The sequence below is a fragment of the Schistocerca piceifrons genome, chromosome 7, assembly GCF_021461385.2.
Source record: "Schistocerca piceifrons isolate TAMUIC-IGC-003096 chromosome 7, iqSchPice1.1, whole genome shotgun sequence".
Lineage (NCBI taxonomy): Eukaryota > Metazoa > Arthropoda > Insecta > Orthoptera > Acrididae > Schistocerca > Schistocerca piceifrons.
Window position 1 is genome coordinate 337,769,445 of NC_060144.1, and position 24,333 is coordinate 337,793,777.

Genomic DNA, 24,333 nt, shown 5'->3' on the forward strand with positions numbered 1-24,333 from the left:
CCTCCTCGGTTGCGACTGGGAACAGGACTTGTGTTTGGCAGAAATGCTCTGTCGAAGTAGCAAATTATTAGTCTTCTTTTAACAGCATTTATTCGATGTAAACACAGTTAAATGTGAGGTTGTAGGACCAATTACACCTTGATAAATATGAAGCCCAGTAACTTCCTACAGATTCAGTCAGCAGCTCTCCTGAGGATACCCCTCTGAAAACACGCAGTCTATAACCTTTATCATAGACAGACACCTATGGTATAATTTGTCCTGCTAACTACTGAATCACTGGTCCCTTGGCCTAAATAATTTATCTCTGGCCCCTTGGCCTAATTATTTCATCACTGATCACTGGCCCCTTGGCCTATTTAACTAATACTCTACGGCCCCTTAGCCGAAATGAAAGGAGACAACCAGTGTCTTGTTCCTACTATTTACTGAAAAATACTAAACGCTCACTATTTGAGACAGAGACAGTGCTGTTCCAATGAAATCAATAGAGATAAGAGACTTTGACAATGGGCAGATTCCTATTACGCAAAGCCTGTGAACGAGTGTCTCGAAAGCGGCGAAGCTCGTCGAATGTTCACGCGCTACTGTCGTGATCACCTACAGAAAGATTTAAGAGGACGGTGAAACTACCACTAACCGTTAAATGGCTGGACGTCCACGACTCTTCACAGAAGGTGGGGTTCGGAGGCTTGTCTGCTCTGTAAAGTGGATAGATGGTTATCTGCCGAAAGAGCTCAATGCTGGGGCACGCAAAAGTGTTTCGGAGCACGTCGATCATCGTACATTGTTGAACGTGGAGCTCCGCAGCAAACCACCCTACGTGTTGACATGTTGACCCAACGACATTGTCAATTACGATTGCAATGGTCACTGGACCCCGGGATTCGACCGTCGATCAATGGAAACGTGTTGGCTCATCGGGTGAATCACATATTTGCTACACTAAGCCTATGATCGTCTCCACAAACGCCGTCATCGATCTGAACGGTCGCTCGAAACGTGCAGCACGCCACCGATTTTGGCTGCTGGGATCGGTATTATGCTATGGGAGACATTCCCCTGCTCTTTCATGGAATATGTGGCAATAATCGAAGACACGCTGACAGCTCCGAACCACCTGCATCCCTTCATATTTGATGTCTTCCCCGACGGTGACGTCACCTTTCAGCAATATAATTGTTCGTGTCTATGAGCCAGAACCGTGCTACAGTGGTTTGAGGAACGTTATAGTGAACTCACGTTGATGTCCTGACGACCAAATTTGTCTGGTGTAAATCCTACAGAACCCATCTGGGTCGCTATCGGCCGCATCACGGCGAATGCAAATCAGTGACACATTATTTACGCGAATTACATGATCTGTGCGCAGACATCTAGTGCCACATACCTCGACAAACCTGCCAACAAACTGTCGGATGCCTGATACACAGAATCAGTGAAATATTTCGTTCCAAAGGCGGACAAAAAAACTATTAAGTAGATGGTCATAATGTTTTGTCTCTATGATTGAACTTTAATACTGCTTGTTGGCAGAGCATCTGCATCTACATCTACATCATACTCCGCAAGCCACCTAATGGTTTGTGGCGGAGGGTACTTTCGGTACCACTATTTGATCCCTCCAACCCTGTTCCTCTTGCGAATGGTGCTTATGAAGAATGATTGTCGGTAGGCCTCTATATTGCCTCTAATTTCCTGAATTGTCTCGTTCTGGTCAATACGCGAGATGTATGTGGGGAGAAGTAATATGTTGCTCGATTCGTCCTGAAAAGTGCTGTCTCGAAATTTATGTAGTAAATATCTTTGTGATGCACAACACCTCTCTCGTAACACCTGCCAGTGGAGTTTCTTTAGCATCTCCGTAGCGCTCTGTCGCCAGCTAAACGATCCCGTGACGAAACACGCCACTCTTCGCTGGATCTTCTCTATCTCCTCTATCAGTCCTGCCTGATAGGGATTCCAGATAGATGAACAATACTGAAGAATTGGGCGAACAAAAGCCTTATTAACAGCTTCTTTCGTGGATGAGTTACATTTCCTTATGCTAATTTTGATTTGTCATTAGAATAATCTACGGTCACGACACCTCGTATGTATGGATCACAAGGAACATATCAAAACTACTTACCCATGGCACTGACTCGAGGCTGGACAGCGACTACAATGATGTCTAGTGACAGGAATATGTCTGGACCTGTGTCTGTCGCAGACCCACTTTTGAAGGCGCCTACAGGAAACCACGTGAGCACCGGGAAAGGGCCCGAAGCATTGAGAGGCACGTATATGTTGACGTATAGGCAGTCTTCATTGCCTTGAAACCCTCCAGACATCCCTACCTGTGGGCAGGGATCAGGGTCCTCCAAGGCATCGCGGTCACCATCCCAGTTGGCCGGGGGTTGCGGTGCCTGCCAAGAGATTCATCAGGTCACTAGACAGGTACACACTAGAGTATAGGCCTAATACAGAGCCCTACATGGATCCGATAACTGCCTGCTGTCAGGAACCTCTCGTCTGCTATGGAGGATAGAGCGACTTCCTCTAGATATGTATGGACTGTAAAGGCATCTAAAAAGGTAATGAAGGCGACCACTGTCTACATCTACATCTACATGGCTACGCTGCAAATCACACTTAAGTGCTTGACAGAACGTGCATCGAACCACCTTCACAATAATTCTCTGTTATTCCACTCTCGAACAGCGCGCGGAAAAAACGAACACCTATATCTTTCCGTGCGAGCTCTGATTTCCCTTATTTTATGATATTGCTCGTTTCTCCTAATGTTGGTCGGTATCAGCAAAATATTTTTGCATTCGGAGGAGAAAGTTGGCGATTGAAACTTCGTGAGAAGAACCCGACGCAACGAGAAATGCTCTGGTTTTAGTGATGTCCACCCCAAATCCTGTACGATGTCTGTGACACTCTCTCCTCTATTACTCGATAAAACAAAACGTGTTGCCCTTCTTTGAACTTTATCGATGTACTCTGTTAATCATATCTGGTAAGGATCCCACACCACACAGCAGTACTCCAAAAGAAGATGGACAAGCGTAGTGCAGGCAGACTCTTTAGTACATCTGTTGAATCTTCTAACTGTTCTACCAATAAAACGCAGGCTTTGATTCGCCTGCCGCAAGTTGTTCGTAATTGTAACTCTTAGGTAATTAGTTGAATTCACGGCCTTTAGACTTGATTTATTTGTCGTGTAACCGAAGTTTAACGGATTTCTTTCACCACTCATCTGGATGACCTCACTCTTTTCATTATTTAGCGTCAATCGTCAGTGTTCACACCATACAGACATCTTATCTAAATCGTTTCACAATTTGTTTTGATCTTTTGATGACTTTACTAGGCGACAAATGACGGCATCATTTGCATATAACCTAAGACGGCCGCTCAGATTGTCTCGTAAATCGTTTATATGGAGAAGGAACAACAAAGGGCCTACAACACTACCTCCATGTTTGACGCCTGTTTAAGACAGTGTTATCACTCAGGGAACATACACGTTGAAAGCACCGATGATGGCTGTTAAATCAGTTGAAATCGATATGCAAAATTAAATAAAGAAAACATGATCTTGCGACTAATTGCTGCTTATTTGGTAACTTGGGGAACGCTAAAAATCACTTCTGTTTTGCTCGATGACTTTTCGTCAGTTACTACGAACTTTGACATCTCTAACAGGAAATCACGAATCCAGATGCATAACTGAGACGATATTCCATAAGCAGGCAACTGATTACAAGCCGCTTGTGAGGTGCGGTGTCAAAAGCTTTCTGGAAATCTAGAAATATCGAATCAATTTGAAATTTTTTGTTGACAGGGCTCAAAACTTCGTCTGAGTAAAGAGCTAGTTTTGTGTCACAAGAACGATGTTTTCTAAATCTGCGTTGACTATGAGTCAACAGACCGTTCTCTCCGAGGCAATTCAAATTGTTCGATCGCAATATATGTTCCAAAATCCAGCTGCATATCAACGTTAATGATATGGGCCTGTAATTCAGTGGATTACTTCTATTGCCTTTCTTGAATATTGATGTGACCTGTGCAACTTTCCAGTCTTTGGGTACGGATCTTCCATCGAGTTAACGGTTGTATGTGGTTGTTAAGTGTGGAGCTATTACATAGTATACGCTGAAAAGAACCTAATTGGTATAATGTCTCGATCGGAAGACTTGCTCTTATTAAGTGATTTAAGCTGCTTCACTAGGATATGTGCTATGACAGAGCAGACTCGTAGAGCATTTCAGTATCGTGCTCCAATTACCCACGTGTGGCCAATATGTTGTGAAAAGCTTCTAACTGTAGGTAATATGAGTCAGAATTGGCGATGTAATAAGTGGCTTTGAAAAACATTCCTCAAATTTTTTCTGAATGCTGTTCACCAACAGAGGATTTTAAACGAAGGGATATTGCAGTTAATAAATCCCTGCAATACGTCGAGGAAAACCTTCCTTTATTGCTTATAGCAAGAGCGTAGTACTCAGGATCTCTTGAGAATGACAAATGAATTTGTACACTTATCAATCCAGAAATACCGGTGCACTTTCTAATCCAAAACGCAGGCAGGCACACTGAGGCAATCCACTTAACCAAACCGAAATTAGGCAACCATTATGTGTTGGTGTATATAAGGACAGGGAAATCTCAGTTCTAATTCAGGGCATTATACTGTGCGGTTTGTAGCACTCCGCGGACACTTCTTGAGAAGCCTGGGTAACAGTGCTATGTAACAATGAAACAACAATGTTTGGAAATCATAGAAAAACTGTTGTACTCAACAGTCCACAGAGCTAGTACCTTGAACTGACTTCAGAGTTGGCAGTGTGTTTAATCTGTGCTTAAGGAAACAATGTGTGAACTATTTCAACATAAATGACATAGTTAGTAGTAGGAATTGTCAAATGCGGACCTGCGTGACTTCCACTGTGACAGTTGGGATTAGTTACCAAGAAATAGCGTGAGAGCATATGAAGTAGCATAGTGAGCGATTACTTAACGTACCCAGGTAATTTCACTGACGTTAGCATAGGTCAGAAACAAATATGTTATTCTACAAGTAAAGCTAAAGAAAAAAGTTCATATATACATAGGTCCGCAAATGTTTAGTTACGGAGTTACGGCTAGTAAAAGATTTTACCTAAAATTTATCAACTTCGCTAATATGAAGCCTTCGCAAAACTGTACGAGGTCAAAGTAAAGCATGGGGACGGACGAAAGATATGGTTATGAGGACAAGTCAGCACACGTGAGGTATTACTTGCTCGCATCACGAATACAATAGGCGAAATTAAAAACAACCCTGTGAAACTGAAACAAGCAACAAAATCTGTTCATACACGTGCAGCTAAACGCATTCAACTTGGTCGAGACATTTTTGAACATTTGTTGTGAATGTATTGTGAAATTGTGCATACACTGTACAACTTTCTTAACACTGAGCCTTGTTTTTTCCGTTTTAACATGAATTCACATGTGCTATGGTATTAATAAAAGCAGATTATCTGACACATTCATACAGTTTCAGTTAACGTTATTACCATCATTTTTCCAAAATTAAATTCTCTACAACTTCTGTTGAAAACTTCGTGCAATAGTCTGGAATTTAAGAAACAAATTGATCCAAATAATAAATAAATTAAAAATTTTACAAAATTACTTCTTTGCTTCTCTGAATGTTCTGGAAAACTACTGCAGATACACTTTTGGGACATGTTTTATTAGATTCACCAGACCAATAACAACAAAGTAAATGAAAACCGTGCTTTACTTTAAACTCATACAGTTTTGTGATGGCTTCATATTAGCAAAGTGTGGTGTCACCGCCAGACACCACACTTGCTAGGTGGTAGCTTAAATCGGCCGCGGTCCATTTAGTACATGTCAGACCCGCGTGTCGCCACTGTGTGATCGCAGACCGAGCGCCACCACAAGGCAGGTCTCGAGATACGATATAGCACTCGCCCAGTTGTACGACGACTTTGCTAGCGACTACACTGACGAAGCCTTTCTCTCATTTGCCGAGAGACAGTTAGAATAGCCTTCAGCTAAGTCCATGGCTACGACCTAGCAAGGCGCCATTTGTAACATTGCATGTACCTCAAGATAGAGTCTCACTTGTATCACCAAGAACGTTGTAAACCAATGAAGATATAAAAGTTAAGTGTTCTAGTAGCTACATACTTTTCTTTATAACATTAATAAGTATCCTGTTTCAGACCTCTATCTAGCCTACTTAAGATTACGCGTGCATTTCGGCTACTTCAGTGTGGCGTAGCTGTCTTGTTACGCCACAACACAAAGTTGCTAAATTTCAGGCAAAATCTTTTATCAGGAACTTTTTTCTTTAGTTTTCCTAGTAGAATAACGTATTAAAATATTTTCATATCTTCATGAATCACTCTGTGTATGTGCACTGTCCTGGTTGCGTATCGCATTCATGGGTCCTCTGAAAAAGGTAGAGTGGAATATGAGGTCATTATTCTGTGCCAGCAGGTTCATCCAGGCTAACACCACTTGATTTTTTTTTTTCAAATTGGGCATAATTAAGGGTGATCTGTGAGACACCTGCAGAAAATGGAAGAGAAATCCATATACTACCTGCTGGCTCTTATATGTTTCATGTGATGATAATTACTTGTTAACCGGCATTTAGTTTCTCTAATCAGAGCTCTCAGTATCGCACCTGAGGTGCCCACTGTTGCCAATGTTCCACAGCAACGTATCAGTTCTTATGCATTATTTATGAACTCTGGCTTTTGCACCATTTCCTTGTCCTTTTTTCGTTTTTTTAATCAAGCTTTCCAAGCACTCAGCTTAACTGTTACATGCCGCGGGAAGCAAAAGCAGTTTCTTTCAGTTTTTGCAGCCGGCTCCCTGTTGTCCAGGCCTTAGCCGAAACGCTGCTGACAGACGTTGTGGCAACGCTGTAGCGCTGCTTGACAAATAACAAGACGCTTCAAGGACACTATATTTTAAATGATGAGGGAAACTGATCTGTTTTATAAATTCATTAACTTTATTGGGTTTAGAAGGAAAATGACGCTATGTACTAAATTTTAGAGTTATAGTCATCTACGCTGCCACACTCCCCTTATTTCAGTTATAGAAAACCATTATTATTTCACAAAAGAAACGCAACATTTTCGCTTTCACCGATTCAGTTTAGGCTGCATTGCATATGCTGGTAACACTGCTGCTTTCCATGAACTGTAAATGATCATCTTCATCCCTGTTTATTTTGAATTTGGAGAAGTGTTTTGTTTACATCCTAGTGAAAGTTTGTTGCCTAAGTGCTACAGATTTTTGTGTAACCAATTTAGAAACAGACCAGTCCATACTACTGAGAGGAACTATTGTATCAGTTCTTTAAGGAAGAAACTCTCATATGGCTAGTCTCTCTGATGGCTGAAATTTTTATATTAATTGTAATGCTGTTTTTAGTCGACGCTAAGCCCTTCCTAATATCTTTTTGTTACTTCCAGAAAATCTATACAATCACATTGTCTACATTACGCAGTTTCCATCATCAGAAAAGGAATTATATTAGAATACTCCCTCCCACAGTTTTTAAGCATAATAACGAATCAACAGTAGAATTCTATTGATTGTAGGCGATTATGTATTCATTCGTGTAAAATAGTAACATAATGGTACAAACAGGAATTTGATAGTTATTTCTGCTGAAATATTTGGAGATAAATATAATTAACGTATTTTCACCAAATCAGGAAAAAGTGCTTAAAGGGAGTCAAGAAGCTTGAAGACTCAGAAATGAAGGAGGATGAATATTACCCATCAGAAATGTTCTGAGACAGAATTTAATGTGCTCAAATCTTCATCCACAATTTCTCACAAGTATTGTTTTTCAGAATTTATGTACACATATCTTCATAAGTTTATAAAGCAGTTCACTACTTTTTTTTCTGTAAGCTACATTTTTCCCTACCATTCTAATGGACCTAAACTTTATTGCAGTGTCAACTAATTTATAGAGAAGTTGTTGTTGTTGTTGTTGTTGTGGTCATCAGTCCAGAGACTGGTTTGATGCAGCTCTCCAGGCTACTCTATCCTGTGCAAGCTTCTTCATCTCCCAGTACCTACTGCAGCCTACATCCTTCTGAATCTGCTTAGTGTATTCATCTCTTGGTCTCCCTCCTCGATTTTTACCCTCCACGCTGCCCTCCAATGCTAAATCCCTCGAAGTCTCAGAACATGTCCTACCAACCGATCCCTTCTTCTAGTCAAGTTGTGCCACAAGCTCCTCTTCTCAGTAATTCTATTCAATACCTCCTCATTAGTTATGTGATATACCCATCTAATCTTCAGCATTCTTCTGTAGCACCACATTTCGAAAGCTTCTATTCTATTCTTGTCTAAACTATTTATCGTCCACGTTTCACTTCCATACATGGCTACACTTCATACATATACTTTCAGAAACGACTTCCTGACATTTAAATCTATACTCGATGTTAACAAATTTTTCTTCTTCAGAAACGCTTTCCTTGCCATTGCCAGTCTACATTTTATATCCTCTCTACTTCGACCATCATCAGTTATTTTGCTCTCCAAATAGCAAAACTCCTTTACTACTTTAAGTGTCTCATTTCCTAATCTAATTCCCTCAGCATCACTCGACTTAATTCGTCTACATTCCATTATCCTCGTTTTGCTTTTGTTGATGTTCATCTTATACCATCCTTTCAAGACACTGTCCATTCCGTTCAACTGCTCTTCCAAGTCCTTTGCTGTCTCTGACAGAATTACAATGTCATCGGCGAACCTCAAATATGTTATTTCTTCTCCATGGATTTTAATACCTACTCCGAATATTTCTTTTGTTTCCTTTACTGCTTGCTCAATATACAGATTGAATAATATCGGGGATAGGCTACAACCCTGTCTCACTCCCTTCCCAACCACTGCTTACCTTTCATACCCCTCGACTCTTATAACTGCCATCTGGTTTCTGTACAAATTGTAAATAGCCTTTCGCTCCCTGTATTTTACCCCTGCCACCTTCAGAATTTGAAAGAGAATATTCCAATCAACATTGTCAAAAGCTTTCTCTAAGTCTACAAACGCCAGGAACGTAGGTTTGCCTTTCCTCAGTCTTTCTTCTAAGATAAGTCGTAGGGTCAGTATTGCCTCACGTGTTCCAACAGTTCTACGGAATCCAAACTGATCTTTCCCGAGGTCGGCTTCTATCAGTTTTTCCATTCGTCTGTAAAGAATTCGCGTTAGTATTTTGCAGCTGTGACTTATTAAACTGATAGTTCGGTAATCTGTCAACACCTGCTTTCTTTGGTATTGGAATTATTATATTTTTCTTCAAGTCTGAGGGTATTTCGCCTGTCTCATACATCTTGCTCACCAGACGGTAGAGTTTTGTCAGGACTGGCTCTCCCAAGGCTGTCAGTAGTTCTAATGGAATGTTGTCTACTCCGGGGGCCTTGTTTCGACTCAGGCCTTTCAGTGCTCTGTCAAACTGTTCACGCAGTATCATATCTCCCATTTCATCTGCATCATCTTCCATTTCCATAATAATGTCTTCAAGTACATCGCCCTTGTATAGACCCTCAGTATACTCCTTCCACCTTTCTGCTTTCTCTTCTTTGCTTAGAACTGGGTTTCCATCAAAGCTCTTGATATTCATGCAAGTGGTTCTCCTTTCTCCAAAGGTCTAATTTTCCTGTAGGCAGTATCTATCTTACCCCTAGTGAGATAAGACTCTACCTCCTTACATTTGTCCTCTAGCCACGCTTGCTTAGCCATTTTGCACTTCCTGTCGATCTCATTTTTGAGACGTTTGTATTCCTTTTTGCCTGCTTCATTTACTGCATTTTTATATTTTCTCCTTTCATCAATTAAATTCAGTATTTCTTCTGCTACCCAAGGGTTTCTACTAGGCTTCGTCTTTTTACCCATTTGATCCTCTGCTGCTTTCACTATCTCATCCCTCAAAGCTACCCATTCTTCTTCTACTGTATTTCTTTCCACCATTCCTGTCAATTGTTCCCTTATGCTCTCCCTGAAACCCTGTACAACCTCTGGTTCTTTCAGTTTATCCAGGTCCCATCTCCTTAAATTCCCACCTTTTTGCAGTTTCTTCAGTTTTAATCTACAGTTCATAACCAATAGATTGTGGTCAGAGTCCACATCTGCCCCTGAAAATGTCTTACAATTTAAAACTTGATTCCTAAATCTCTGTCTTACCATTATATAATCTATCTGAAACCCTCTAGTATCTCCAGGGTTATTGCATGTATACAACCTTCTTTCATGATTCTTGAACCAAGTGTTACCTATGATAAATTATGCTCTGCACAAAATTCTACCAGGCGGCTTCCTCATTCATTTCGTAGCCCCAATCCATATTCACCTACTATGTTTCCTTCTCTCCCTTTTCCTACTCTCGAATTCCAGTCACCCACGACTATTAAATTTTCGTCTCCCTTCAGTACCTAAATAATTTCTTTTATCTCATCATATATTTCATCAATTCCTTCGTCATCTGCGGAGCTAGTTGGCATATAAACTTGTACTGCTGTAGTAGGTGTGGGCTTCGTGTCTACCTTGGCCACAATAATGCGTTCACTATGCTGTTTGTAGTAGCTTGCCCGTACTCCTATTATTTTATTCATTATTAAACCTACTCGTGCATTACCCCTGTTTGATTTTGTATTTATAACCCTGTATTCACCTGACCAATAGTCTTGTTCCTCCTGCCACCGAACTTCACTAATTCCCACCATATCTAACTTTAACCTATCCATTTCCCTTTTTAAATTTTCTAACCTACCTGCCGATTAAGGGATCCGTCATTCCACGCTCCGATCCGTAGAACTCCAGATTTCTTTCTCCTGATAACGACGTCCTCTTGAGTGGTCCCTGCCCGGAGATCCGAATGGGGGACTATTTTACCTCCGGAATATTTTATCCAAGAGGACACCATCATCATTTAATCATACAGTAAAGCTGCATGCCCTCGGGAAAAATTACGGCTGTAGTTTCCCCTTGCTTTTAGCCGTTCGCAGTACCAGAACAGCAAGGTCATTTTGGTTAGTGTTACAAGGTCAGATCAGTAAATCATCCAGACTGGTGCCCCTGCAACTACTGAAAAGGCTGTTGCACCTTTTCAGGAACCACACGTTTGTCTGGCCTCTCAATAGATACCCCTACGTTGTGGTTGCACCTACGGTACGGCTATTTGTATCGTTGAGGCACGCAAGCCTCCCCACCAACGGCAAGGTCCATGGTTCATGAGGGGAGGTTATAAACATCAACAGTCCTAAATTCATGAAAGTAATTTAAAATTGTTTAGAAATTATTTTACATTATCTGTCATACACTACAAAACTGTAAAACATATACAAGAGGAACAGGTGCTGATTTTCTCTTCAGTTAGAGATGAAAAAGCACCAAGCCTCGTTAATCAGAGTATAACGTCGCTTAGATGGATGGGGTGGAGCCCTCTGTGCTCTCACGCCTGTACTGAAATTAAGGTTTGCAATTTTACAGAGCTATTCTTAATGTATGTACAATCTCCTACTACCTTCTAGTGCCTATTGATAGTTGTGGCATACAACTGAGGTGTTGTCGGACTGAGGATTATTATATTATTGTAGCCTTTTTTGACTCGGGGCAATTCGTCATTAAGAGAGAAAGTATTCATTGCACAAAAGTGTGTAACCAGATTAATAGCTGGAGCCTACCCAAGATCATCTTGCGGACAAAAAATGGGGTTCAAATGGCTCTGAGCACTATGGGACTCAACTGCTGAGGTCATTAGTCCCCTAGAACTTAGAACTAGTTAAACCTAACTAACCTAAGGACATCACAAACATCCATGCCCGAGGCAGGATTCGAACCTGCGACCGTAGCGGTCTTGCGGTTCCAGACTGCAGCGCCTTTAACCGCACGGCCACTGCGGCCGGCATCTTGCAGACATTTATTTATGCAACTCGAGATATTCACAGTACCTTCGTAATAAATAGACATTCATTTGTCATTAACAACCCATCCCAATTAAAAAATAACAGCGAAGTGCATAGCTATAACACTAGAAGAAAGGATGATCTTCACTATTCTGGATTAAATCTCGCTTTGGCACAGAAAGGGGTGAATTATGCTGTCACAAAGATTTTTGGTCATTTGCCAAATAAAATTAAAAGTTTGACAGATAGCCAACTAACATTTAAAAGCAAATTAAAAGAATTTCTGAATGACAACTCCTTCTACTCAATAGATGAATTCTTAACTGAAATATTAACTGTAAAAAAATAATTATTTTGTGTAAAGAAAACTTATGTTAAAGTGACACGTTCCGAATCATTACGAAATGTCGTATTCATGATTTATGGAACAAGGAGCAATGTATGTACGTATATAACGATTCACTAAACATGGACCTTGCTGAAGCGATGAAAAATGACTTGTAATTATGACACAGACGGCAAATGACTTGGAAGATTAGTTGAGTGTAATTGATAGTGGCCTGAAGAGAGGGCACCAGATGAACACAGTGGCAGATACCCTTGGCCCTTGAGAGCCACCCGCATTGCCACCCGCGCCGCCCCCGCCAGTCAGCCCGCAGCTATTCGTTGGGTTCCTTCGTCAGTCCACTCGGCTGAATCGAATTATCGAGTAGTTGTACTTTCCTATGTAGCACGCGCGTCCGCGTCATCGCATTTTATACGTTTCTGTCTGCCACACTATTACGGTAAAAGTAAAGGTAGCTCCAGATATTTTTAATGCCCCCTCCTTGAGGTTTTTCTGTATCGGCCAATGGATGAACATCAACAAAACTAAAACGAAGGTGATGAAGAATAGAAGACTTAAATCAGGTGACGTTGAGGTAATTAGCAAATGACACTGAAGTTAGTAGAGGAATCTTGCGATTGGGTAGTAAAATAACCATGGAAATATAATACGTAGAGATGTCGCTACAGATTTACCCTGTACATTGCTGTGAAGCCACCGCCATCATGTTAGATACCCCAAAACATTAGCAGACTACTTTTTACGATTGCATCTTGGTCTTAATTTCCATCTTTACGTAACAGTTGTTTTAAATAGAAAGTGTTACTGTGATTTCATGGATAAAAGAGTGCCTGGAAGCAATTTTCAGAATTTTTTCCGATCTCAAATTTGTATCTGATAAAGTAATACGAAGCATTTTGCCTAATTAATGTGACTTTGTTTTTGGCTGTTTTTGTAATCTTCTCAAAATTCGGACTAGCGAAACTGATGTTCGGTCTACGATCTCTTCCCAAAAATGCACGCGCTACTGTCGCAGGTTCGAATCCTGCCTCGGGCATGGATGTGTGTGATGTCCTTAGGTTAGTTGGGTTTAATTAGTTCTAAGTTCTAGGCGACTTATGACCTCAGCAGTTGAGTCGCATAGTGCTCAGAGCCATTTGAACCATTTTGAAAAATGCACGGAACATAAGTTTGGTTGCTTTCCAATCTTTCCTTCTCATAGCGTTCTCCCAGAAAGCTTTTCCGACTTGGATAGATAGGAAATCTAAAGTAAAATCTTAGAAATAAAAGCACTATTAGAAAAGTAAACACAGCAAACAGACTTCGTGTAGATAAAAGACAACATCATTTGGTCGAGTCCACTTCCGAATTAAATGTGATTCCTTTAGACTTTAGACTATAATGAAGATGTCTAGTACATCAGCAAATGATGCAGGCTTGCATGTTTTATCAAAACGCTTCCATCAGAAGCTAATGTTTGTGTCAGCTGACATGGCGAACGTCTAATTCAAATTTGTGACACCATAAGAATAACCCTTATTATACCTCAATGAAAGTAGCTGACGGTTAACGAAGCAAAGAGGTTGTACAGGTTATTCTTAAGCACCGGATAGTTTTAATTATAGCTACTGGCAGAGGTCCAGTGTGGGCTGTAGTTATGGTACGGATTGGGTTGTTTGGAGGAGGAGGCCAAACAGCGAGGCCATCGGTCTCATCAGATTGGGGAAGGAAGTCGGCAGTGCCCTTTCAAAGGAACCACCCCGTGATTTGCCTGGAGCGATTTAGGGAAATCACGGAAAACCTAAATCAGGATGGCCGGGCGCGGGATTGAACCGTCGTCCTCCCGAATGCGAGTCCAGTGTGCTAACCACTGCGCCACCTCGCTCGATTATGGTACGGCAGCGAATCTTAGTATATATGCTAATGAGTTAATGTAGAATCAGTTTACGCTGGAAAAGAATTAGTTCAAATTCGGCCGCCAGGTGCAAATCTGGCCTGTTAATGCAAGAAAGACGTATAGAAATGTTTCCGTATACATAGTGAAAAGTATTTAAACCGACAAACTCTTGGAGGTTGTAGGGGATATCAAAACAAATATTTTTCCCTAATGTCATTTTTTCCTATGAGGATATCTGAACCGGTGGAGGCCGTATTACGATCTTCAGTTGTTAGAGGGCGTATTACGCTCTTCAGTTGCAGGCAACTGCTGTCCCCCAGTGCTTTGTCTCTGTTTACTAATGGAACGATACACCTGGAGTGAGTACACTGATATGGTTGGTGCGTACTACGAAACGCACCACAACGGACGAGCTGCACAGCGGGTTTATCAACAACAATATCCTAATCGTCGTATCAGGCATCATATGACCTTTGCTGCTGTGTGCCAACGTCTGCGTGAGACCGGGTCATTTAGCAGATTACCTGGACAGGGACGCCGTCGCACGGTAAGAACGCTGCGATTTGAGGAAGCTGTCTTGCAGCATGTGGAGCGGGATTCTTCAATCAGCACTCGTGCAATTGCACGTAACATGGGGACGAATCAGACGAGTGTAAGAACAGTCCTTCGAGAGCAATTGTTACGTCCATTTCACTTACAACGTGTCCACCACTTGGAACCAGTTGATTATCCACCCAGAGCACAGTTTCCGCAGTGGTACCTGGAACAGTGTGAAATGCATCCTACATTTCCGTCCTCTGTGTTGTTTACCGATGAAGCAAAGTTCGGGCGTGATGGAGTCTTCAACACGCACAATTCGCATGTCTGGAGTGAGGATAACCCACATGTCACTCATAAAGTGCGGTTCTGCGTTAATTTGTGGGTCGGTGTTGTTGGGGACTGTTTAATTGTGCCGTATCTGCTACCTAGGCCATTAAATGGCAGGCACTATTACAATTCAGTACAAGAAAACTATAGAAACTGTTGAATTGTGGCGTTACTGAAGAATGATAAAGATTAAATATGTAGCTTTGATAACCAAGGAACGGGAACTGAATTGTGTCTGGGAGTAATGTCTGCATGGTACAATTTGAATAAAAGAAATGAAATGAGCGTATGGCATCGTTGGCTGGAAGCCCCATCGGGGAAGCTCGGCCGCCAAGTGGAAGACTTATTCCAGTCGATGCCACATTGGGCGACTTGTGAGCCGGTGATGAGGCTGAAATGATGATGAGGACAACACAACACTCAGTCCCCGAGCAGAGAAAATCTCCAACCCGGCCGGAAATCGAACCCGAGCCCGTTTGCATGGGAGGCGAGCACGTTATCACCCAGCTAAGCAGGAGGACTGAGTAAAAGAAGATACAGTTTGACAGGATAGATCGTCAGGCATCAAGTAAAAAGGGATTATTTAACGGAAAGGGGTGTGGCTGGTAAAAACTTTAGAGCGAAGCTGACGTTCGACTATAGTGAGCAGGCTCAAGTGACTGTATGCTGCAGTACTTGTGCACAGATGTGAGAGTTTGCGCAGTTTCCAGAGTGAGGTCTACAGCAACAGCAGCGTGTTTTTGTATCTCCCATGTATCTTCCATGAAGGTGTGTCTATGTGCTCTGGAAGTGTGCGTACAAATGCATGATCCAGGGAGCGTCTAATAACTGTGGATAAGAAGTGACATCATTTACCTGGAAGCGGAGTTCCCCGACGGGTGGCTGTGCGTAGGGCACGCCCCTGAAGCTGGCGTACGGTAGGCCCAGCGCGCTCGTCTCCACGGCGCCTCTCAGCCTGCCCTGCTGCACCGTCACGTACACGTCCTGCGCCTGCAAAACGTCCGTAAGGAAGTGTAAGTTCTGGGCAGGAGTGACCATACACCACGTGATCTGTGGTGGTATAGTCCTACTTTCGACAACCTGTACAACACGATGTATGCACTTTTCCATGATTGCGTTCAACATTCTGGAGGTTAAATCGGCTATTAGTGTAACAGTGTTTCAAATTCGCATTGGCTTACCTCGCGCTTACATTAACCTGTGATCCTGCAATGTTAAACTCTGAAATATGTTACAGAGACAAACATGCTTCCGAAAGTTATTACCCTACATTAATTATTTTTTGGTGTAGCGTTTTTTTTCATCTATGTAGATAGGTATCACAGGTTTACAGTTGTGTTCTCTGATGGTTCCAAACAAGGACTTTTCATTAGCTCTTCACTAGTGTTCCCCGACCGCGTATTGAGGATTCACTTTCCTCGTTATATATTGTATTTACTGCAGAGCTCCATACGCCTCTAAAGGCACTGGAGGAGGTGAAGCACCTTCATGGCAAACAGGTTCTCATCTGCTCCAAATCTAGCTAACTGACCACGGCGTTCCTCAAGCCATTCACTCAGGCTGGATGAAATGACTCTGATCCGCCTCCAAATGGAACACTCTCCCCTACTGCATGGCTTCTTACTCCGGCGAAAGGATCACCCAGTCTGTGATCCCTACTGTGTTCAAATCACTGCACTCCACATTTTAACTGAGTGCGTTTCGTTATTGTGATGAGAAGGTGGAAGCGAATTTCGGATGGAATCTGTCCTCTATTTTAGCTGACGACATGTTTGGCCAAGAGTCGTGTCCCGACGAAGGATAGGTGGAGACGGGGGGTTTGAGGTCAGTCTGCAATTTCTGAGCGGTGAGGAGCAAATGCAGGAAGACAAATTCCCAGTGAAGGCAGGGTGATGGCTTCGATCATCCGCAAACAGTGTCACATGACATCTACGAGAGGCGAGGATTTGGAACTTGACAGGATGTCGACTCATGGAATCCGGGATCCTCATTAACACTGGTTATTAGCAATCAGACTAACTACCACATTAGAATAAGCAAAGAGGGCAGCTGGTTGCACAACAGAAGTCAGTGTCTGAAACCTCAGGGTTGAGGCTACCAAAAGTAGAGAACACTAGCAGCATGTTTAGTACAAATTTGGGAGCAGCAGTCCAAGTGAGAGAAACAGACATGTTGGAGCTTAACGAGGCTGACCATAAGCGACAAGGAGTCAGCGCCCCAGCGATCTGATTGAGACCTCGATCTGAACCCAAAAACATTTCCTTTAAAGAATCATGTCGGCGCAATATTTCTCCCATCCTATAGTCGACCCACCGATCCACTTGCACTTAACAAGCTTCAGCCAATCTCACGACTCACTCTACACCTCCAGGGTGCATCTCTCCAATCACATTTAGCTTCCTCCCCTTCTCCTACTCGGTAGGTAGGGATACTTCTTGACTTTACATTAAACAACTGCAATTTTGGTAGCAACAGCGTTCAGCTGAAAGCTAAACGTCACTGCCAGCTCCATTATGGGCAGCAACAACAGTGTTTTACGTCACTTGTGCCCGCCCTCAGTCCTTTTATGAGTGGCAACGGCTGCAGTAGCACTCTAACCTGTGTAAACCCACTGATGTTGCAGTTCTCAGGGGCAAGTATCAAGCTTGCTGCCTCTATTTCTTCTGTGACACCTGTACCAGCGCCTAGGTGTAATTCTCTGAAGTGAAACTTTTTCCTCGAGAGAACTGCCCATAGCTCTGGTAACATAAACGCTATCGCTTTTGCCCACTCTCTGCATTGTGTCTTTGATTTCCTATCTTGGCTCCAAGCAGCCTTAAAAGTAACAGTGTACAACTCATTACGTCGTCAATATATGACAAAAGGTTTTAAAGTTGTGTTTGGACTCCGGCCCAAGCTTCCATACAGGACATTTTAGTTGTTGCAGAGTAACCGACTCATCCTCTTAATTCTAGTGATCAGCCAGAGACAGTTCTCCACCCAAGGGTTGCAAAGGTTGTTTCGACTACGCTTTAGAGATTTCGTTGGGTAGCCGTTGCCCATCCTCCATATTGTCCCAATTTCTCTTCATCCCATTTTCGCATCTCTTTAGCAATGAAGAAAGACATTCATGGCTGTCTTTTTGCTTCGGATGAAGCATACACAGTGTGTATAATCATGGATCAGTAGGTAATCGCATTGAAGAAATTGAACGTTTTGTCCCACAGTGGGATAAATATGTTGACAGTTACGGCAATTACTTTTGGAACAATAAACAACGTACCTACTTTTATTTCATCAGTCTCGTTTTCATCAGACTGCACTTTACATTTGATACTTCAAGTGGGGCTATTACGTAAACTGAAGGTGGAAAAGGGAGAAATGAAAGAAAAGAGAATCGATTGTTGATGTCAGCTGCATCGGAACTTTGTGCCAAATCAGCGGCGATGTGTGAAAATGCACGCAGGACCGGGATTCGAACCCGGGACCTCCCGCTTACCTGGCAACTGCATTAACCCCTGCGCCACCCAGACACAGTGTTTACTGCAACTGCGTGGACTATATTTGCATGCTCCTTGGGCGCTCCACATTCCTACCTAGCACCACCTATCCACAGTACCTGTCCATGTCATCCATACTTGCTACTTTATTCCCACAGGAGGTCGGACGTAATTATGCACGTGCGATGAAAGTGGTGGATTCATTGCCCATCGAGGCGAATCCGTCATGTCCAAAAGAACAGACACCACGTGGAATCCACAGCTGTGATTCATATTATGTAAATAGAAGGTGGAGGGAAGAGAAAGAAAGGAAAGGGAAGGGACTATTGATGTCAATTGAATCGGGACTTTATGCGGAATCAGCAACGACAAGTGAAAATGTGTGCCAGATCGGGACTCGACCCAAGATCTCCCATTTACTAAGCAGCTGCGTTAACCAATGTGCCACCTGGACACAGTGTTCATTGCAATTGCACGGACTACCTTGGCACGCCAAGACGTGGGCTCTACGGACAACAAATATTTTTAACCTCTCGTAAGTATTCATTGCTGAATCTTTAATCAATGAAGGACTATCTTCTAATGGAAGGGAGCTGGAGATACTACATAAATCTGGGCGTTTACATAAAATACTTACTTACCGTACATAATGTTAGATGGGCTGTCACGAGCACCATCGCAGCAAAGACTGCTTGAACACAAACTGCCATCTTCACTGGGAATATCAACTTTGTCGTCTTACTGTGTGCAGTCGAGATATTTTAATGAACAGACGTATTCCTGTTATGCTGCTACAGGCCGCATCACAAGCTTTTATATGTATAAGTACCTAGTACGGTGGAAAGAGATAAGGAAATATTATCGCTGCAAATTGATGTTTGAAATAATCACTGATATCCGTTGCCAACAGCAGATGTTGTGATAACGTAGTCTCTCTCAGCTCCAGCCATGAATGTTGATCGAAATCTCAAGTACCTTGCAGTATGTTTGGGGCTTGTCACGTCTGTTGATGAGCAGATATTGTTTATCTTTGGAACGAAGTGAGGATAATCTCAGAGAGCCACTGATTGCCTGGTTGCTAAGGTGTAATTACCGATGAATATTTACCCTGTGAAAAGTTTATTTGTGTATTTGGAAGTAGCCTGTTTCACTTCTGTTTGAGGAGATGCGACTAATATCTGTAACTAAATTGTGTGGCTAGATCACAGACTAAAATGCAAGATCTATTAATCTAATCAATTAAATATTTACAGCAAAAAAATTCTCCACTTCATGAAGATTGCTCTTTAACTCCACAACATGTAGTGCTTCACAACTAGTCTATTTTTGCAGATGCTTATATACTTTATTAACCACAAGAGAGAATTTCTTACTGATTTTTTGTGATAACTGATGCTTATGTTGTTTTATTTTTGTGTTCTTCAGTCTGAAGACTCTTTTGATGCAGCTCTCCACGCTAGTCTAGCCTGTGTAAACCTCTTCATCTCTACATAACTACCACAACCTACATCCATTATGACCTATTGACTGTAATCAATGTATTGGTCTCCGCAATTTTTACCTCTCGCAATATGTTAACATTGATGGGGTCCAAAGAGGATGTTATAGGACCATTACTGCTCACAGTGTATATATAAATTCCCAACTGGATAAAGTCGGAAGCTCGATGAAGCTGTTTCGTGATGACGCTGTTGCCTGTAACGATAGGGCAACGCTAGAAAAATTTAGCAAAATGAAGAATACCTGCAGAGGTTTGACATTTGGTGTAGAGATTATCAGCTGACCATCAACATAAAGAATCGTAATGAATTCTGCATAAATAGCAAGAAAGACCCATTATTATACGGTCACAGGATTTCCAAACAATCACTGGACTCAGTCACATCCATTAAAATCTGGGCACATGCTTTACAAGTGATTTAAAATGGAACGCCAACATAAAACTATTTGTAGAAAAGAGAGATGACTGATAGATTCATTGGTAAAATCCTCAGGAAGTATAGTCCACCTACGAAGGGGGTAGCTAACAAAACCCGTGTTCTACCAATTCTTCAGTACTACTCATCAACAGGAGAAGCTTACAAGATAGGATCGCTAGAGGATATGGATCGAATCCGAAGACGTCGTAGGTTCGTTTAGTAAGCATGAAAGCGTCACAGAGATGCTCATTTAGCTCCAGATGTAGAGTTTGTAAGAGAGGAGTTGTGCAATATGGTTTGCTTCTGCTGGTTGACACTGCTTGCGGTTGTTAATTTATGTAAGAATGTGAAAGTGGACCCTGCATCTGAAAAACGTTAATCACCCTCCAAAATAATAAATTAGGAATCCTACAAACAACTAAATGAGACATGAATCAAAATTATTTTATTTTATTCTGGTAAAGTTATGGATAAACAGTCGACCAGCAGGGGCAGTATTCGTATAAGACCTTGGAATATCTGACAAAAGGGATAGGGGAGGATTCTAATAATTACAAAAGTGAATTAATTGCAATTAGACAGTGCACAGAAATTGTTGTGATGTTAATTGAAAGACAAATAACGCTATAGGAAGAAATACACCACATCTGTGGTTGGAGTTGAAAGCAGACTGTTCATTGAATGGAAATACAAGTCTTCAAAGTGAATCCTGAGGTAAAAAAAAATTTATGAAATGACTAATTGCTGCACGCATCGTCTCGCAGTTGTGGCTTGATTTTACCATAGTGTTGTAGGTAGAGATTGAAGTGGCTGCTGAATCACTGGTGAATTAATTGGAACTAGACAGTGCACAACAATTGTTGTGATGTTAACTAAAAGACAAATAGCGCTACAGGAAGGAATATGTCACATCTGTGGTTGGAGTTGAAAGCAGACTGTTCATTGAATGAAAATACAAGTCTTCAAAGTGAAGCCTGAGGTAATGAAAATGTTATGAAATGACTAATAGCTGTACGTATTGTCTCGCGGATGTGGCTTGATTTAACCACAGTGTTGTAGGTAGAGACTGAAGTAGCCGCTGAATCAGTCATTGGTTCACCAACGACCCTCATTAATGGTGAAGTGCAAATCAGCCCAAGGTTTCTCCAAGTCCCTAGATACATCAGCTCTGGTGGCAGAAGGCCATCAAAGGCTCCCGGTGGAGTCTAAGATGGAGTGATTACTGATCGAACGTTTTCTGTAAGGAAATCTCGCACTGCTGCAGTTTGCATCTCTTACTGTATTTCGATTGATTGGGCTTCGGATAATCGGAGTGCCAACTGCCAACGCTAGTCCCCTTCCCAGGGCTGTTCTCTATTTGATTAACCAGTAACGCGTATTCCACCATTTTGCACAGAAAAAAGTCGTCTTGCTCTCCGTCTCTCTCTCTCTCTCTCTGTGATCCTCATTGGCACAGTAGAGCCTCTCAGTCTAACATGTTTACTTAAGTTCGCCAATCCCTGTGATTCTCATATCGCAAAAACATTGCATTTTTGTGGAGTCATCACATCCAACGGTGTCTCACGCCTCTAAAGACCCAAACACTGCGGGTCACCATTCCATTTTCGAGATGTTTATCTCTGGCATCTGGTGCTTTACGGGTAAAACTCAGCTTTCTACTTTTTTGCACAGTAGTGCATTTTGATAAAAACGGCCCTCCACTTTCCACTATCCTGGGCTGTAAAATGTTTGGCTGCAGGGGGATTGCCCCACAGGAGATCCTATCTATTTTCATCCATGATGCTTTGGGCACCACAAAACGGCAATATACAGAGCTGTCTGGCCTGTTGGTTACTCACCTGCGCCTCCCTCGGGCATCCTTCTGCAAAATGGCTCCAAATGTGGCGGCCTACCTTCCCCTGGAAGCCCGTGTGCTTCTGCCGTTTCTAGAATGTTTTCAACATCCTCTCGCTTATCTAAGGCCTGCATGTCTGAATGAAGAGGAAATGAAGAGTATAGCTACATTATCCAGTTGCCAACAATCACTGTGGCTTATCATATTCATTGGTGTCGATTAAACATTGTGATCAGATGGAACTTTTGCTAGGAACGTTACGTGACTGTTTCTGGAAAAATGGTTTCGCAGTACCTGACTGTTAAAATATTGAGAGTGTACATTCCCAAATTAGTCAGCCCGTATACTTCTTAGAATTACGTGTACCTCAGGGAAAGAACATGAAGCTAATATGCTCTGTCATTATTCAAGCTAACACAGGCGCTTGCGCACCATTCAAAGTAGGAATAGGAAAGGAGGTTAGAGCCAATGATAGACAAAGTATCCTTCACCACACACCATAAGGTGACTTGGGCAGTATGGAGGTAAATTCAGATGAAGATTGTGCCTCTACATATCCATATTACGCTGTGCAATGTGGGAAAAATAAAACTGGTTCAGAAAATACTGACAATACGGCTGATGTAGCATTGACTCTTGCTAATGCACCACGGAAGCTACTGGGAATTGCCACTATTGTCGTCAGTGCAGCGCTTTGTTCTACTTATAAACCATGGGACACGCGAGTCAGCTGTGTCTGGTGGATGACAAGCAATGGCATTTTCAATGTTCTGTTGTAGCCTTTCTTGTGTGAGGCTTATATGAGTACACCTGATGCTTCAATTTGCACCACAGGTAAAAAGCATGGGGAGAGAGATCACGCGACAGAGGTCGCCAGGAGATTGCACTGCCTCCGCCGATTGTTGTTTCCTCACCGAACACCTTCTGGACACATGACAGGGTTGTCAAAGCAGTGTGTGCTGTAGCTCCATCTTGGTGAGAATAACCATACAGTTGTGCATCTTCTGTGGTTTGATCCATATACGAATAAAACCGTTCCTGGACTTCCCAGTTAGCATTAATAGCGTGTTGAAACAGTCGTGATACTGTGTGGACACCAGACTTAATGCACCAAACCTGAGATTATGTAACGGCTTTTCAAAGTAAAGATGAGGATTTTCTGATGCATAATAGCGCTTGTTCTATCAATTCACATAGCCTGAAAGACCGAACCAGGCCTGATCTGAAGAAATGAAGTCTGAGGATCCAAAAGTTCTGATTCCATTCACTCAGATAACACTGGCAGAACTCAACTCACTATGGTTCCTATGTGTTTGCTTTTACTCATCTGCAACAGTAAAATTTGTAGCGGTACAGATGCAGGTCGTTTTTGATAACGTTTCGACATGACGATGTCTAAATTACTACTTGAACAGATAAACGGCAATGACATATTGTTGAACTTTGTTCCAGGGGTAACCTTCACTCAAGAAATGGTTTCTGGTGTTTGAACTCTTTCAGATGGTTATGATGTTTATTCGCTACAGAGCCTATTTCACGCCATTTGAGCAGGTATGATGCTCATTACTGAGCACTTGATTGGTTTTGGTTCGTGCAATGACCTAACTAGTGTCCCACGAGAGAGCATGAAAAAAATATATTTGCTTTTTGAGGAGGGTTACTGAGCATATAACTCTGCGCTTTCTGTATTCGTTAAGATTTATTACTTGCCTTTATTCTTATTTACCAACAAGTACTTCATCACAATCCCCTTTGAAGATGCAGGGAATACACCACCCATTACACAGTGGTGTAAACTTTGTATAAGGTGTTTGATTATGGCCGGCCGGAGTGGCCGAGCGGTTCTTTGCGCTACAGTCTGGAAACGCACGACCGCTACGGTCGCAGGTTCGAATTCTGCCACGGGCATGGATGTGTGTGGTGTCCTTAGGTTAGATAGGTTTAAGTAGTTCTAAGTTCTAGGGGACTGATGACCACAGCCGTTAAGTCCCATAGTGCTCAGAGCCATTTGAACCATTTTTTTGTTTGATTATGTTAGATTGTCCTAGGAATTATGAGATAGGC

General features: G+C 42.2%; 1 protein-coding gene across 1 annotated transcript in view; it reads right to left on the reverse strand.

Moving 5' to 3' along the window:
* The window catches only part of LOC124805689 (venom carboxylesterase-6-like), a 33,920-nt gene extending 14,694 nt beyond the window's left edge, over nucleotides 1-19,226 (reverse strand). Inside the window, exons 1-3 of the mRNA XM_047266258.1 lie at nucleotides 19,158-19,226; nucleotides 15,893-16,027; nucleotides 2,132-2,408 (exon numbers count right to left, since the gene is read on the reverse strand). Of these exons, the coding sequence (XP_047122214.1) occupies nucleotides 2,132-2,408; nucleotides 15,893-16,027; nucleotides 19,158-19,226 (481 nt within the window). The remainder of the gene's footprint in view (nucleotides 1-2,131; nucleotides 2,409-15,892; nucleotides 16,028-19,157) is intronic.
* Nucleotides 19,227-24,333: the final 5,107 nt, after the last annotated feature.